The sequence below is a fragment of the Accipiter gentilis genome, chromosome 10, assembly GCF_929443795.1.
Source record: "Accipiter gentilis chromosome 10, bAccGen1.1, whole genome shotgun sequence".
NCBI lineage: Eukaryota > Metazoa > Chordata > Aves > Accipitriformes > Accipitridae > Astur > Astur gentilis.
In genome coordinates this window covers 5,055,656-5,073,845 of record NC_064889.1, presented here as the reverse complement: position 1 = coordinate 5,073,845, position 18,190 = coordinate 5,055,656, and the positions used below count along the sequence as shown (strand labels likewise).

The 18,190-nt window shown below is 37.9% G+C and overlaps 1 protein-coding gene across 5 annotated transcripts in view; it reads right to left on the bottom strand.

Moving 5' to 3' along the window:
• The window catches only part of SCAPER (S-phase cyclin A associated protein in the ER), a 170,501-nt gene that overhangs the window by 16,619 nt on the left and 135,692 nt on the right, over positions 1 to 18,190 (bottom strand). For all 5 annotated transcript variants that reach the window (XM_049811461.1, XM_049811460.1, XM_049811457.1 and 2 more), the window contains 2 exons: positions 8,098 to 8,335; positions 4,841 to 4,990 (listed from right to left, as the gene is read on the bottom strand). In XM_049811461.1, the coding sequence (XP_049667418.1) occupies positions 4,841 to 4,990; positions 8,098 to 8,335 (388 nt within the window). The remainder of the gene's footprint in view (positions 1 to 4,840; positions 4,991 to 8,097; positions 8,336 to 18,190) is intronic.

The window sequence follows — 18,190 nt, the reverse complement described above, 5'->3', positions numbered from 1 at the left end:
CAGGATGAAGGCTTTCTTAGGGACTATCTACCATGCTTTCTTTGTGCTGGGCATGAAACTAAATGTGTCATAAATTTCATGATCCATTCAGAACTGTAACTGCCATATAATATTTTAACTTCTTTGAACATCTTATACCTGTGACACTGCTGTGTGACATTTTGTATTTTTTCGATAGGTAAAATTCCTCTCCCAAAATATCCTGTAATCTTACTGTTCCTTATTTCTTTAACTGGAGCTAGCTGGTATGCCTGAAACATGTTTTGTGATTTCCCACATCTATATAGCAAGGCTAAATTTGTAATAAGTGAATGATACTATTAAATCTAATTCCGTGTGCTTCTATTTTCAACATATGGATTATTAAACATTAACATTTTCATTGTTTATAAGTTTACAATAAGAATAATGTCCTGTTCTTATGGACACAAGTGTCTAGGGATAAAAGGTTTGGAGTGACAGAGAAATAAGTTAGACTCATCCAGCTGGAAGACAAACTTCTGGGGATGAAACCCCTTCTTCACAGACACATGGTTTACATATCCAAATTTTTCCAATTGCATTGGCTATTCTAAGAGAAGTTTTTCCTTCTATCTACACACCATAATTTTATAATTAAGTTTTTAAAAGCTGCATACACTTTTCCCTAGCTCTTTGACAGATTTTATTTTGTCATCTAGTAATAATGTTTTAGTTTGGCAATTTAGAAGTATACAGATCTGTATCCTATATATCCCAAAAGTTAGTGAGATTCTTCTAGAGCACTCTAAATACAGTGTGTGTCTAAGTCTGAAAGAACAAAAGCTATTTTTATTTAAATAAATGCATAGCAATACAAATAAACGATACAACTTCTTTTGGAGCCTGTCAGGCAAGATCCTGAGTCTGAGGATCTGATTTGTGATGACTTTTCATAGGAAAAATATTCAGTAATTGCAATGACTATGGAAAGATTTTTATTCCCAATACAGCAATGTGAAAGAAGCCAAATTGTCTGTCATTCATGTTAATTTAATTACAGGACCACATTCAATTATCCAATATAATATGCAAATGAAGTGAGTTGACAGCACATGCTAATTATATTCATTATAATAATTAAATCTAACAATGAAAGGGAATAAAAATGTAATGAAATAGAAGGATATTTTTAATTAACAAGAACATTTTAATTAGTAACTGTAATCCTATAGCCTGATATAGTATGGTTGGCTTATTGAAATATTGGACATTATTTTTATTACGCAGTTTAGTTTTACATGTCTATCCTTAGTACCATGGGACCTGTTTTCATATGTTAGTAGATTAAATGGTGGCCAAAAAAAGAGAATCAGTTTCCTTGATCATACTTCATGCAAAGCAGATGCCTAATAAAGCCGAGCTCTGCTGCAACACGATTACAGAATCCTGTCTCGTGAAACACAGGCTGTCTAACTCTGTAGTAAACAAAAGTTCACGTGCCGATACAAAACAGACAGTGCAGTTTAGGCTTGACTAATGATGTTAAAGCATTTAAAAAATTGAAGAAACGCTCCTTGCTTTTTGAAATTTTCAGTTTCACAACTGATTTATTTCTTCAGTGACAGCAGCTGCCCTGAAAAAGCTTTTATTTTTGTTAAAACAAAATACAAAAAAAGGAAAGGAATATTACTAATATATTATATGTGGGCAGAGTCAGCAAAATCATAGTCTTTTTAAAATAAACAGAGCAAGCACTATCAAAACACCTAGGAATGTGTTCCTTAGGAATCCATTGTCCTCATTGCTCCTTGACAGAATCACTTGGGCCTGGACCAAAAGCCAGCCGTGGTGAAAATGCTAACTGGAACCCCAGCCACTCTCTCTGCATGTATGCAGGACCCACGGTGAGGCCCCCCCTTATTTGGGTCTCCTGGAAACTGCAGTGAAATATGAATCTCAAAGCTATATGAGAGAAAATAAGTTTCCTTTTTAATTTGCTACTTAACTAAATATAGAGACTTTTACAGATAGTGTAATAAAACCAGACAAACCTATATTACATTAAATGATTGGCATATGATGCTCTTGGAAGATTTTCTTCTATGAATGTGAAATATTTAGGAAATTGCCCTTTTATTATTTTGACTGCATAGTGGTAATAATTCACTTACTTAAATCACAGTACTACTACAGAAGGTCAATGTTGAGGTTGACAGGCTGTAAAATTTCCTTTTTAGAAATCTATCTATTCTCCAAACTGGGAAGCTGCAATTTTTTTGAATAATTAATGCCTTTTTTTCCTTATTCCAGTATGCCGCTTTGGATATTTATCTCTTGATGTGGGCAGACAAAGGAATCACAAAAAGGCATACTGAAAACTCCAAACAACTATTTGTTCTTTTTTTTTTTTTTTTTTTTTTTTTTGAGAGTTGAAAGTAATGAAAACATACAAAGGTTTGTAATAAGGAATACAAATTTAGAGAGGAAAAGACTTATTTAAACTACAAACATTTCAAAGCAAATGTACATTTGACTGCAAGAATAATGTGAATATGCTTTGAAATACATCAGTTATTGCCTCCTTTAAAGTCTGTTCAAATACTAAATAAAAAAAGCTATCAGGCTCTATGGAAATTTCTTTTCGTAGCTCAAGTCTGGTGTATCTATTTTTATTATGCTGTTCTTTCCAGGAGTTCAAGCCTACTATTTGAAAGCTTTCACTGTGAGACGAATTTTTTATTTTTAGTAGGACTCTGCAGATGATCAACGATGAAAGAAAAAATTGGAAGCTCATAACATAATAAGAAATTAAACCATAACTGAATGACTAGAAAGCACTTCCCTTTTCCTGAAAGGCATTGTATCTTTATTGGAAATCGCAACACTAACAGCACCTGAAAATAACTACCGTAAGCAAGTTGTACTGCTTTGCCTCGTAGTAAAAGGAAAAATACTTCCTTTTACTAAAAAACCTTCCCTGCATTTTGCAAGTACCCGAGTGAGGAACGCTTCAGTTTGTCAAAATGTTGGGTTTTTTTAACCAAAAAAACCCAAACCAGAATGCCACCTCCTCAGTGAAACACTTGGGAATATCAGAAATTACATAAAAAGTTAAGCACGTCGTGACGTCTCTTGAGATAGTACCACCACAGCAAACCACCGCAGCAGACTGCTTTTAGTGTACGAAAAGTACTAACGTACCGCGGTTGTTTAACCAAAGACCTAAACTTGACTCTCAGAGCTGCAAAAGCTACCTTTCCATCTTGAAAATTAACTCAGTCCGGGGGTAGATTAGTGACGGTACATGACCTCAACCCCCAGTGCACATGCTGAAGACTCCGAGACACTGAAAAATCACCAGCTGGGAAGCATGCCCACAGACAAACGCATTTTGCACATACTTAGTCTCTTGACTGCCTGCCGGCAGCCACCATAGCCAGCTGCTGCCGTGGCACGGTGCCTGCTTGCCATGGTCAGACCTTCACCCCAGGGCATGAGCGCTAAACAGCGACAGGCACTAGACTACTCGAACTGACATCGCTGGTAGGAAATCCCTCTTCTGCGCTATTCCTGGCACGTTTATAGTTTCAAGTCCTCCATGCAATGAATCACATCTGTTTGTACTTGTGTGCCAGAAAAGAAATTTCTGAACGGCAGAGAAAATACAACATTGTTTGCTGGCACTTCTGGATGCCAGCACGACCCGTTGTGTAGCAGTGGGAATCAGAAAATGGCAGCAATATCACATGGACTTTCAAAACGACCATATTAAAAAGTGTTGCCCGCAGTCAGCTCCAGATCCTGCGTGGGATTTGGTTGCACAGGGTAGGAAGGCTGCAGGATCCTCCCTCCAGCTGTGGCCAAAGCCACAGAAACATTACTATATAATTACATTATATAATTATATAATACTTCTCACAGCATTGTCAGCTTTAAGATATTATAATGTTCCAATTATAGTCAAAACTGTAAGAACGTTATCGGACGGCTTTTCTCTAAACTGTTGCTGACAAGTTGCAACACTTCTTTCTTCTGCTCGTCAGCTTAACTGAGGGCACTAAGCTCCTCATCCTGAACTCCTACCCCCAAAGTGGAACAAAAACAGGAACCAGGTGTTACAAATATGGAGAGAGTAACTTCACAAAATACAGCATTCAACTGAATCATACCACAGATGTAGGCGCCATGACGCAGGTTCTGTGTACCCAGAGTCTGGTTCGCATACTCAAAAATAAAGAGCTACTGCCAACTTCTGCCCTGCCCAATACATCCTGAGATGCTACATATAAGCTGAAGAAACTCAGAGATTTTTAAGGCTAAAATACTTGAAATATTTTTGAAGTGGACAACAATCAAGGAAGCTAAATGGGAATTTTCACTGTTTGTTCAACAGAGTATTTGGTTTACTACTAAAAAGATTCAAGGAAAAGGATGGCTTAAACTTAAATGAGTGCTCTGGTTACCAGGGAGATGGCTACATTGGCATCTGAGGACATGTCTTCATGGCAGACTAGCTTAGTTGGCTTTAAAAGGGTTTAACTTGGGTACCACAGCCATCTGATCAAATAGACATGAAGTTAACTTGGAATTAAAAATAACAGTTGCTAAGTATATCTTGGCAGCGAGTAAGGCTACTTAAAAATCAGTGCAAAGTCAGCATCATTGTCTGCATAAGAACATGGAGTTTGCTTATGGACGCATAAAATTAACGTTTTCATGTTAAGATGCAACTTCAGCTTCTCTTTTGCAAGTGCATATGTTTGCGCTCACAGGAATTCCAAGCGCTTCAGCAACACCGTTGAGGGGATTAGTTTTCTTGAGGGATCCATGACTAAATGTGCCCTTGATAACTTCTGATCCCATTTTCCATTTGCCTTACCTGATTATCTGTGTTGTTTACAGTAAAATAGCCCACACAAATAATGACTTCGTGTAGCAATCCTTCACAGGTATGCTGGGAACAGTACCACAACAGAGAGCTGATAATATGCCGGAATGCAAGGGACAGTCCTTCAGCACCCACAATAGACTGAAAAAAAGGCCAAGAAACAGAAATTACAGTCTAGCAGCATGTTACAGAAATTGTGTGAGTTACATATACATCAATTGCACTCTTTTATTTTTCTGCAAAGCATAGGGTACGTTCTTTGTTGCGATGACTTTGGAGGAGGACAGAATCAGCTCTCGTCTTTCAGTAACTTATTGTTTACAACTGGACTATAACATTAAAAGCCACAAAAACAAGAATAAATTCCAATTTTAAAGGGACACTGCAAAAATTGGATTCTGCTTAGTTGACATTCAGTGTAGCATTAGGTTGACCACTTCATTTGACATACATTACATGTTCCAGGAAAACTTAATGCTAATAATATTTCTTAGTAATAAGCAAAAGAAACCAAACCATCTTCATTTCTGCAGAAGAGCAAAATGCATTTCTCATTAATAACCGCGCTCTGAATGGAATACAAAGATTAATAACAAATAATGACTTTTCAAACATTAAAAGAAGTTAGAAACATCCAAACGGAGAGAACACTCAGCTGCAAAGCTTCTTGGGATGTTTTTTAAAAGTAGGCAAATTGCTGTAACATGGAGATTCAGAATTAGATTTTATCTGTGCAGCCTACAGCCTCTATTTAATAAACATGTCAAACAGACAGAACGACACAAGGTCAAAGGGGAAAACTAAAGCACAAGGAATGAGCATGACAGTCTACTAACTCTAATGAAACAGCAATGCAGGCCTGTGAGAAAATCTCTTTCATTTGAGAGTTTTCTTCGTTTTATACCTCGTAGCCTGTGTTAAGTACATATACATAAATCCCAGTCTGTAGTATAGTTTAGTTTTAGCATACTTCAAATCTAGCCAGCAATAGTAGAATGCTTGACAATTAAACCAGACTCAGCTGTGGATATTTTCTATCTTGAACCTCAAGCATTCTGGTAAGTTAGTGTATTTTCAAAATTTAACGCACAATACAGCCACCATTTGCTGCTTTACATCATGTAAATGCCATGTTCTTAGGTCCACCCTTATTTAATTAGTGCTAGCCACGTATGCTGTGACCTAGCACTCTGGGTTTAACCTTCCCTGATAACAACAGGTCAAAGGGCACCTGAGTTTGTGTATAAAAGTTAAACTAATTTTTCAAGGAAACTATGCTTCCTTTTTAGCCAGAATTAATATCAGCTCAGGATCCTGCGTCGTTTCTCACTACCATCTTTCCATTGTTTAGACTGTCAAATTAAATGAAATATATACCCATAAGCCATCTGTGCTAATACAAACTCTAGAATACCAGACCTCTTCTGTTAATCAAAAAACCCTATTCTATAGTCCTACTATTACGTGGTAAAACTATTCCTTAGAGATAATTATCAGAGAGTACATAAACTATGCTTTTTCTCTCTGCTGTTTGCTAGCCTGCTATAGACCACAAGGTCAGAATGGACAGCAAACTGCCTCAGATGTATGTTGATTTTTTTAACATTACAGAAACAAATCTCATTAATACATTGAAAGGGATAGCTGCTGAGATTACACAAGTGTGTCTGTCCATCACAAACAATACTATGCCTACAATTTGGTAAGACAGCTAAGCGGATACTTCCTGAGCCAAGCCCTGCATCGAGGAAGTGAATTAAATAATTCACACTGGTTAGTTTTCTACCACCCTTTAGGCAATAATTACTATCTTGCGCCATTTTATGTAGAACAAACTAATCAGTAGGATTTGGGAATTAATGCTCATGGTTTGTTATAAATGCTCAGATACAATGGTAGTTGGTAGAGGGGTAAATACAGACAGTGTAAGTAGAAGCCTGCATTTTAAAAATTAATAGCGGTTTCTTGAGATAGCGGGGAGCAGCCCTTCAGCCAGCGCGATGCGCTGCAGCTCCCCTACGAGCTGTAACTGTCCCAATTCTGGTCTTACTCTCTTACAGGTATATACTTGTAATATCTACAGCAACAAATAAACATCCAGTCTCAAACCAAGAGGTACTGAACAAGCTGTAGAACTACTTTGATACACCTTGATTTACAGAAAGAAAAGGGAGTTAATGGTGTGTCTAAGAGTTGTTTTACATGAAACTCCAATAAATACACTGTTTCTTTGCCCTATAAAAAAACCTCTGACTGGACTGGATCCTGCAACTGCATCTATACAGATCAATGTTGCCACATGCAAATTGCTTGTTGCTGTTATTAGAGATGCTAAACGTACTAAAAATCAAAGTCAAGAAATACAAACTAAAGGAGACTTATACCCTTACACTAAATTCCTTACTCATGCAAAGCTTGTGCTCTTTAATGTATTTCAGACGGAGTGTGTGGTACAACTTACATACAAATTACATATTAAATGCAACAGAAACCTGTTCTGATGAATTGTGTAAGATTGATGCTGCTAAAGGCATTTTGCAAAGCAATGCTTTTTGACAGGTGTTTTATATTAACATAACAGCTTTGCCAATTTATCTGAGAAATACACTAGTATTTGTGTTTTCTTTGTATGGCAAATGATTCATTTACACTAGAAATCTGTTCACAGAAGAAGGTTAAGAAAAGACCTTCTCAAGACTCAAAATGTGATCTTTTGGGATTTTTTTTGTGAACAAAAATTATTAAAAGTTAAATTTCCAATTTTTGGTCAATAAAATTTTATTTGGATTAAAAAAATTAATAATATCAAGTGATTTTCAGTTTCAGTTGTACAATCTTAAAGCAAGTAGCCACTGAAAGCACTGACAAATGTAAATTGTGGTTATAATATAAGCAAGTCCTTTCACATAGGAAAAACTGTTGTTTCGTGCTTTTGACCAAGATTTTTTTTACATTTTTGGGGCTTATTAAAAAGTACTACGTTAAAAGTGATGTTTTTTGAATAGGTAAGTCATGGATTGGATTCAGCATTTCATGTATTCCAAGTTTTCACTTTTTGATTAAATACATGAGCCATAGCTATGTGGTGGAAACAACAACAGTTACCGATTTTATGCGTGAAGAAAACCTAAACATTTAATCATGAAAGTCCCTTCAATAACTCAGATCATAAAGACAAAACTTAGTCCAAAAGTATATACAATAATTAACATTTTCACACTAAGCAAAAGTTTCAAAACATCTGTTACCTGAAAGGCAGGCAGATCAAGAACAGCAAAACTATTGAAGAAACGTAAACTCTGAATGGCAACCTGGATTGTGTTTGCTGCATAGCTGTCTTTAGGACTTGCTGTGTTTGGATCTGAAATTGTCCCGTGGAAAAGAACACAGTACAGCATATGCAAGACTCCAACCAGATCCGTAGACTGAAGAACTGCTGTTAGTCCTGTGGGGTCCTGGCGCGTATTGTCAAATATGTTCCAAGATCTGTCAAAGAAACATTAAGCCGTCTGAGGAGGAGACCAGCACTCAGCCAGAACACTTGCCCAGGACGCAGTATTTCTAATAAGCCAAAAGTTAGAAAAATGGTAAGCTGTTAAAAAAGGAAAAAACCTGATGTCTAATGTGTCAAGAAACCACAACATTTCCAGAAAATACTTTCAATAATCCGGGCACCGTCTCACGCTCTCTTTTAATTGCAGCGCAGCTGTATCTTTAAATATATTTCTCCACATACGGGTGTCTTTACTCCCAAAATGGGTTCACGACACCAGCATGAGACCGTGCAGAAAATTCGACAGCTTTAAAGTTAGAAGCCTGGAGGCACTTTAGGGGCTCCATGCAAGCTCTGTCTCAGGTCAGTAGCCTACACCCGTCTTTCTTCCTTGCAACAGCAGCCAGCAGAGGTGGGAGAACTCCCTGGAGCCTCTCACTGCCTCAGTGACGGGCTGCAGGCAACTGGAACAAATACCTACCTAAGTAGCAAACTAAGTTACTGGGACCAGATGATCTTAATCAAATAGTTCTGCAGGAATTTAAGAATGAAGTGGTTGAGCAGTTAACAAAACACACTACTACTTATTTCAGTCAGATGTTATTATGGGAGACCGTACGGTAGCAAAGCACAAACAAGTATGAAACGCTCGAGACAAACCAGCGCAGCTCGTACAAATGTAAACTAGGTTTCTTTGTTATCTTTTGGGTAGGCATATAAAATAACGAAGAAGGTTTTTGGCTATCTAGGATATCAGAACAGGCAGGCAAATAACTCGGGATGCCCCTTCCATTCTCCCATCCAAACTTTCAAAAGCACTTAACATAATCCCTCCATGATTTGTACTGTTCATGTTTTTTCACGTTATTAATAATCCAGAAGATGATGCAGGACAGCCCCTACTAAGGAAGACTAAGATTATTTAACTTCCAGAGCAGTGACAACGTGTGGAAGGCAGGTAAATATAAAATAAAGCACAAAAATAATTCGACATGTTTTATATCCTCTGAGTTCTAATTCAAACCCATCATGTAAATCACCTGAACTTCATTACAGAAATACATTTAGTCTATATCGGCAATCAAAGGAAACACTAAAATACTAAGATACAGTGAACAGTAACACTGAAAATATGTTACATCAAAATCTGGTCTTCACCTCATCTACCATGTTTCCATCTTAAGAAAAAAAAAAACAACAAAGAAAAAAAGAAATAAGTGCCAATATCAAAGATTGAGTCTATACGTTACTCTTTTTTATAATTAAAGGAAGATAGGACAGGTGATATGAGAAGATGTTTTGAAAGGGAAAATTAGATGACGGCATCTTTCCCCTTTTATAACAAGTAAAACCAAAGGAAATGGGAAAGTAGTGGAGGCAAGAACCACTTCCTAAAACAATCCACAACTCTGAAGACCTCAGTTTAACACAGAAAAGACTGGACGCTCAGAGGGCTGAGAATATTCCTGTTGACCAGAATCAGTACGGAGCTTTTCCTTGACTAGAACGGCTCTAAATGATCTTTTCAGTATCTGCATTAGAAGCACCCTGCACCACCTCTTACACACATTGTTCCAATCCCGTGAAGTTTCCAACACAGAGCCTAGGTAGGCTGACTAATCCTGCTTTTTATCATACGGACACTTGTCTTCAACGGAGCAACTAAACCACGAGTTCAGCAACTACCAAGTTTTGGCAATCATCATCATTATCTTCTGTCGTTTTCACTTTTTCTAGTGAAGCAAAAAGACCAGGTAAGAAAGCACCACCTCACCCAAACCCAACGTCTATCAAGGAGAATTTCTATTGGTAACAGCACACCATTGTTTCCTTGGACCAAAGTAAAAGAGAGAGAAACAGGCAGAGCAGGATAACAAACCTGTGTTCTCCATGTCCCAAAGGAAGCCCTGATACTGGGCTAACTTCAAATATACCTTAAATATTTTAAGAGAAGAAGGAACAACTGTTACATGAAACACCATCTTTCCAGTTATACTAGCAAACCTGAAAGCTAGTATCTATGCATTTTGTCACGGATCCAATTCTTCTGTAAGGTAGCGTGAGTGGGCACTAAAACCACGAGCAACACCTGGTTGCTTCAGACAGCAAGGCTGATAACCAGGTCTTTCAAACTCCTGTTGTGTCCCTGAGCAGGGACCGCTTAGCAGCTGGGTGGGGACAGTGTGCGCAGCTACTGCAAGGAGGCCGAACTGCTGCAGGTGAAGGAGGGACCATTTAGGAGGCACAGGATGGTTATTTTAGCACCCAAGCTATGAAGTATCTCTGCACAGCCTCTGAGGGGTCTTCTCGCAGCCTGGAGCCCAGATGAATACAATAGGACGGTATTTGGGTTGTACACAACTTACTCTACCAGCACCCATCTGCTTCCATCGCTGTCCGCTCACATCTTTACATTTAGAAAGCAGTTGCTCAGATGACTCACTTCTGCTTTTTATCAGTTAGATCACACGTGTAAGGAATGATCTTATCTGAAAGTAACATTTATGGGTACCACTTCTTTCCAAGTTATTTCTATTTATAGTCCATGAGTGTTCGAAGCTACTGAAAAAGCTTTTAAGTACAGCATCCTCTGCTGCTACCTCAAGGATTAATGTCCCGGTCCTATTTCAGCAATACCTATTGTCCTGGTTTCAGCTGGGATAGAGTTAACTGTCTTCCTAGTAGCTGGTACAGTGCTGTGTTTTGAGTTCAGTAGGAGAAGAATGTTGATAACACACTGATGTTTTCAGTTGTTGCTAAGTAATGTTTAGTCTCAAGTCAAGGATTTTTCAGCTTCTCATGCCCAGACAGCGAGAAAGCTGGAGGGGCACAAGACGTTGCCACAGGACACAACCAGGGCAGCTGACCCCAACTGGCCAAGGGGGTATTCCATACCATGGGACGTCCCATCTAGTATAGGAACTGGGGGAGTGGGGGTGGGGGGATCGCTACTCGGGGACTAACTGGGCATCGATCGGCGGGTGGTGAGCAATTGCACTGCGCATCATTTGTATATTCCATTCCTTTTATCATTACTGCTGTCACTTTATTAGTGTTATCATTATCATTATTAGTTTCTTCTTTTTATATTCTATTAAACCGTTCTTATGTCAATCCATGAGTTTTATTTTTCCCAACTTTCTGCCCCATCCCACAGGGTGGAGGGGGAGTGAGTGAGCGGCTGCGTGGTGCTTAGTTGCTGGCTGGGGTTAAACCACAACACCTATGCTGCACAAAAACCACACAAGATTGCATAATTACTTCACAAATCTTTGAAAGAAGCAATCAGATCTTTAGGCGAGACACAGTAAGAACAAATCAGATCTTTAGGCGAGACACAGTAAGAACAAAAGCAACGTAGCTGTGCCTATTTTCCAGTACCTGTGTTGTTACACGAGTGACTCCATTACCACCGGTCACCACCAGACCTCCAGTACGACTCTGCAAGTTAGCAGTCAGCCATTTGTAAAGAGTCAGCTGGAGACAAACGTGTCTGACTTTATTGTACAGGTTCCAAAACCAGCGTGTTCGTTTAATACTGTGGTAGCCGACTGAACACCTAACAATCCTTAAAGAAAATGTGCCACAAAACCAGCCGTGACAGTGCTTCAGAAGGCCACCGGCGTAGGATTCTCTCAAAATACATGTAATAACATTCCAAAGACAAGCTGAAGTACATTAAAAAGATGATTAAAATTATGATTTGATGCCACTTACCTGCCGTAAAAGAAGAACCACAAACATTCAGCTGGTGATTTGTAACACTCATAACGACCCTACCATTTACTCCATAAAGAATAAAAAAAGTGGGAAAAATACTAGAGCTCGAAATGCGTTTTGGGTGGGGCTACACGGCACAACAATTTATGGCATTACTTTCGTTTTCCTACACCTGGAATCCGTGCCCAAAATCTTGATTTTGAAGCTCTGTGGTCTTTAAGTGAGTGTGTTTGAATGGAGTCAGCAGAGACACTTCCTGAACCATCTCGTGGCCTTGCCAGCTGTGCCTTTACGCAGGTTCCTGCTGCATAGTTTCAAGTCCTGTTGGCACGTGAATCTGGCTGCAAGTGAGGAACGAATGTGGATGGCTGCAAAAGGAGGGTGAGCTAACAGCTCTGGGACCACCATTTTTACAACTTTGCTTTGCGTGTCTGTGGACTCCATAGCGTTTCTCACTTTAAAATACCTCCTGATGTCCAATTATTTCTTTTGCCGTATGCAGTAGCCAAAATGTGCTGTCACTTAACTACACTCAGGTAACTAGAATGTCACATGAAAACACAGCTCCTTTTGCCAACCAGTATTTCTTAATTTCAATCTTAGCTTTTTCAACAGGACAAGACAGAAAAAACCACTCATGGTCAAATGATAACCCCAAATTAATTATTCTGTATGGTATCTCACAGAATTTTTTGCTACTATATACAATGAGAAGATTGACCAATTTTACCAAAGGTTAAAGTTAGCTTGCTTTCAACTCTCACTCCATCATTATTTTTAAACAATTCCATATGAAAAAGCTTACATTGCTGGATGCAATCCTTTTACCATTTTGTGCTGCTCTGAAGCAGTGAATGAATCAAAATATACATAAAAAAGTCAACTGTAAAATAACTCAAAATGCACGCATTATTTTTTTCACAGAAAAGACCAGGAATTTTGAAGTTATACCACAGGACAAAGCTGTTAAAAAAAAAATCTCACTGTTAGAAATGTTTATTTTTGATGTTGCCTGTATTACAGTTAATGTGTATATGAACGGGCCACTGGCTCCTGTTGGTTTTAACTGTCAGTTATAATCACTTTAAGCCTAAATGTTTACAATAAAAAGGTAAAAGACGTTATTCATACTGGTTGTGGGCTTTAAAGTAGAAAAAATGTATATGGGAAGTTGGAAAATAAAGCATGAACCTTTGCATACACTGCATTGAGTGATTTTGCTCAAGCCTGTACAACAGTGGATTTCATACATTTAGCAGATTTTTAGTCCACCTCATAGGTAAGCCCAGTGAAAATCCAGTGCTAACTGTCAGGATACAGACTGAAGTAAAAGCCCATAAAAACCCTAATAGCATAAGATGACAACGTCATACAAGAAACCTAGGTTTTATGTAACTGAAGTTACGAGAGGAGATTCCTATAGATGTACCTCCTTTTAACTCTCCTATTTAAAGAAGCTTACGGTGTCTGTAGCAGCTGCCAAAGTAAAATAGTCAGTATTGGACAAAACCCCTTCAATTAATCACTGAAGGGAAGCGAGACTTACCAGATTTTTTACGTTGGCTTATATAGCTGGGAAAACTGATTGGCTTTCAAATTTTACCATGTCTCTATATTTAACACAGAAAAACAGGCAAATATTTATATTACAGTCAAACAACCTGCAGGATCTTAAAGAGAAAAGTTTAATGAAATGCAGGGAATTTTCATTATGGGTTGCCATTACGATTTTCAGCTTCTGCCATCAAGGAGTCTCAGGAATTGGTACAGGGTTTATGAGTAAAAAAAAAGGTTAAGAATTTTAAAATGTGGATATATCCATCACAGGAAAGAAAGATACTAAACAGTGGTACTTCATTGCTTAAAATATACCACTATTTATTAAAAACAGGAATTCAATACAGCTTGATGAGAAACAGCATACTCTGTGGAACAAGTATAAAACTACAATTTCTCCAAGCTTCAATATAAGCAAACTGTTTATATCTGAAAATATATTGTTTTAAAAACTGAGCTAACAAGCAGACAAGCCTCTCTTAAGGGTATACATTATAATGTTTGTATATTTGAAATATATACTCCTGATTAAAAACGTGGAGCCAAATGGAAACATGAGTTTTCAAAAGGCTTAGAGTATAATCTGAGGTTTTTTGTTGGTTTGGGGTTTTTTTTATTATTAGGATTTAAAGACTATCATGTGTACTTTTTGCTTCTAAATTATTTTATTTAGAAAGAGATGTCAAAATGAAGAGGCAAAATAATAATAAAAGAAGTATAAAGAAGTATTTAGCACCCATCAGACCTTGTTATAATTCACACTGTCAAGCTAGGAATCACAGTACTGTATAAAAGCAATGATTTGAAACTTTTTAGTAATTTCAAGACCAAGTTTTAGTTAGTTTACAGTACTTGCTGGATCTGCTGTCCCTTGGAAGTGGGAGAAGCACAACCAGCGTTCAGGCAGACTTGCATCTGATTCACCATCCAACAGCTGAAACAGACGTTATCTTAATTACTGTAATAAAACTGAAAACAAACCAGCCTACTTCCTTGCATATCTGTGACATGACAGTCACTATTTTCCTAGATCAAACCCTATATATCTGCAGCTTTCTGCCACTGCAGCTTGTAATCCACAACTTCATTAGCTGTTGACACAGATTTATATGTATTCCACCGCTGTTTTGAGATAACATATAACAGTAACAATTTACTGTTCTGCTATGACACTCTATTTTCCTAGATTAACGAGGGAGCTTGCAGACATTTCCTATATCAAGAAAATAGCAAAATTTTGAAAAAGTTGATGTCCCAAGAAGCTACGTAATTTGAGGGACTATCATTTGCAATATTCTCCTTATGCAAAACTCACTTACCTCCTTGTGCCTGTGTTATTGCTAGTCCACTGTACTGCTCTTAGGGAGAACATTCTTCCTTAGTGATTAACCCTTACACTGCACTACTCCTGATGGTTTCCTCCTGCTGTTTGCATTAACTCTGTAGTTAGTATGGATTTCTTCATTCATACTTATGGGCAAAAGCAAAATAAGGCATTAACAGTTAGTCCTCCATGGAGTAACAACTAAACTTCTTGGACAGAAATCTTAGTTCCGAAGACACATAGGGAAAAAAAGGATACAGATTTGATGACCACTGGGCAGTACAGGAAAAGATCCTTGCTATACTGATGAAGGACTTGCTGTAGATTTTCTTACTTAAGTCTTCACTCCTGCTTTTAGGGAAGGCTGAGTTGGGGCAGCATGGCCAAATTTTTATTAATGCTCCTTGCATTCCATGCCTGCTCACTGTTTTCTGTCTCGTGTTTACAAGCCAAGCATACTCTATATGTGTATTCAGGACTCAAGGGCTCAAAATAGGCCTTCTATCTCTCACGGTTACAATAATAAACTCTGGAAAACAAGGCTATCATCCTGAACACTGCTACTGGACATCTGGAATTGGACACAAATTGCAAGAGAGATTTATATGGCTATATAAACCACTGTTATTCTGTATAAAGTCTATTTAATACTTTGCTTTATTTCAGGTTAATAAAAATGTCTCTGTTTTCAATTCTGGCTACTGTTACTCTTAATGGTGAGCGAAAAACAGTTAAGCATTATCATAGCCACAACTTTCAAGCCTAAGTATCAAATGACAGGTTCATCATTTGCTCAGCAAACAGAGATAGCTCAATATTCAGACATGCTGCATTTTATGATTTCTCACTACATACAATAAGGGACAATACCCTATCTGTAGCTCTTACACACCTTTTTTTTTCTGTTTTTTTTTTTAAACTCATCAGGGAGAAAGGAGCTTTCACCTCCATTGCTAGCAATGGATGCAACATAACATGAGAAAAATGGGACTTCCAGTTGGAGGTCTCAAGTCACCCTCACATATTCTCACTATGTAACAGATGAGGGTATAAAAATTATCAAAACAAGGTTCACATAGGGTTACAAGTTATTAATGTTTTCAACAAATGATCTTTCATACATGTTACACACTGTTTGGAAAACGTGCTATTACATCCACAGCAAAACTTCAATTAGAAGAATCAATCTAGCATTTATTAGCCAGTACCAAAAATGATCATTTGAGAAGTAAGATCAATATAAAAGTTAAATCTTTTTAAAGACCTAGACCATTAATGAAAAGAAAATCCCTCTCTCCTACTAAGATATGTTTATAACACATGTTCTGAATGGATTCCCTCATTTCAATAACTTTTTATGATTTTAAAATTGAGAATCCTCCAATTTATGTTTCTACATTAGCAAGACCTTCCTTTATTGTATCTAACTCCATGATTCTTGACGTTTTTTCCCAAGTCTACCACAGGAATAAAAAAGTATCTTAGTTTATGTCTTAAAATTTTATCATCTACATTATATCAACCATAGACCTCATTTAATACTTAATGCTGAGATACATATATGATACAATTTGAGGCTATTCTCTAATAATCATTACTGTTGTGACATCTTGCCTGATGTAGAGGTACGTGCAGGGAGGTACTTGACTGAGATCTCTTCCCTGCCTGTAAAATTGTTTTCCATGAAGTAACTGCCCAATTAAACAGTGGGTATCAATTCAGAGCTTGGATTAGAAACATTCCGCTAAGTTTGGGAGTTTTATGAAACGTTCTTGTGAGGAAGACAGGAAAGTCTAGATTGACAGCTCTTCCTACATCAGAGCTCTAGAAATGGCCTAACTTACTTTGTACCCACAGGACAGAATCTCTTAATAGTTGAAAACTTAAAGAGCGTTTAACTTCTGGCCCTCTGGGAATATTGCAGACTACAGTTGCAGTGAAGTTTGTAACAGCCTGGTGGTATCTGAAAGCAAAGGAGGAGGGTCACGCAGCACTTGGCCGTTTCTGGCTCATAAAGGATTTCATTGTTGCAGGCACTGTGGATGGTTGGAGAGCCCTGAGGTGGTCCCCGGTGTGTTGGCCAGGCAGCGTCTACTGTCCTATCAGCTTCCCACTATGCCACTCAGTGGCGCACCACGCAAAGATCTGCACACAGCTTAAAGAGCACTGCATAAAAATACTCTAAAGCATTTAATATGGAATGACAACTTTTTACATGACAAATAACAGCCTGAAATAGTTCTATCAGAAAAAACAATTTTGCACCCCCCGCTGTCACTAACTGAGGAGCATAAATTAGTTCCCAACCTGGAAACATTCTATATAGGAGGTTATATCAAAAGAAGAATTCAAAATTGCTCTTGCAACAATGGTGAAAGCCTGATATTATTTTGGCAAAACTTCTTTTCACGCTACAGTGTCAGAGCACTGGTAGTACTTGCTAGACTCTTTTTTTCCTCTCAGTAACAACTTCAAAAGTTTTCTGATCAGAATGGTTAGTTACTCTGATGTACAGAGAAGTGTAATATGGCATGTTTGTTTGGTGCTCAAACATGTATCAACAGAGATGGAGAATGAGAAATGCCGGATTCTGACTGAATAGGCTGCACTGCGTCCTACTATTATTTACCACGAATGAAAGAGGCATCTGTATTTCTCACAAAGAGAGGCCGCCTTTTGTGCTGCGGATCATGTATCACACAACGTGTATTACTGTATCGTGACATATTTAAGAATTCAATAAATTTGAGCTGTTTCTGCCACCTTAATCTGTGTTTGGCAATACCTTGTTCCATTTAAATCACCTTGAATACTAAGGACTTCTGTAACATGACAGAATTACACTCTGCATTCACTTCTTACATGAGAGTGGGCTCAGGTGATGAAAGACATTTAATTTAAACTGCCCTTCTAATCAGTAACACCAAAGCTTTTGATCTAGAAGTGAAAGACAACAGTTTTGAAATCTCCAAGTTCATTCCTCTCATTTCTTTTCATGCTCAAATGAATAATTCAACCTGGGAATCAAGAACAATCAGCACCTTTGGATAAAACCCAATGTGTTGCTATTATATGCAGGTAGTAAGATCAGATACTTCTTGGGGAAGAAAAATGCTCAAACCTCTAAAATTGTTCTTCTGCTACAAAGGACAGATGTTCTTGAAGGAAGTACTTGCACAGTGCTGTATTATTTTGGGGTGCAAAGATCTCTATTATGCGAGTGAAACATGCGCCTGCTTCAGAAATT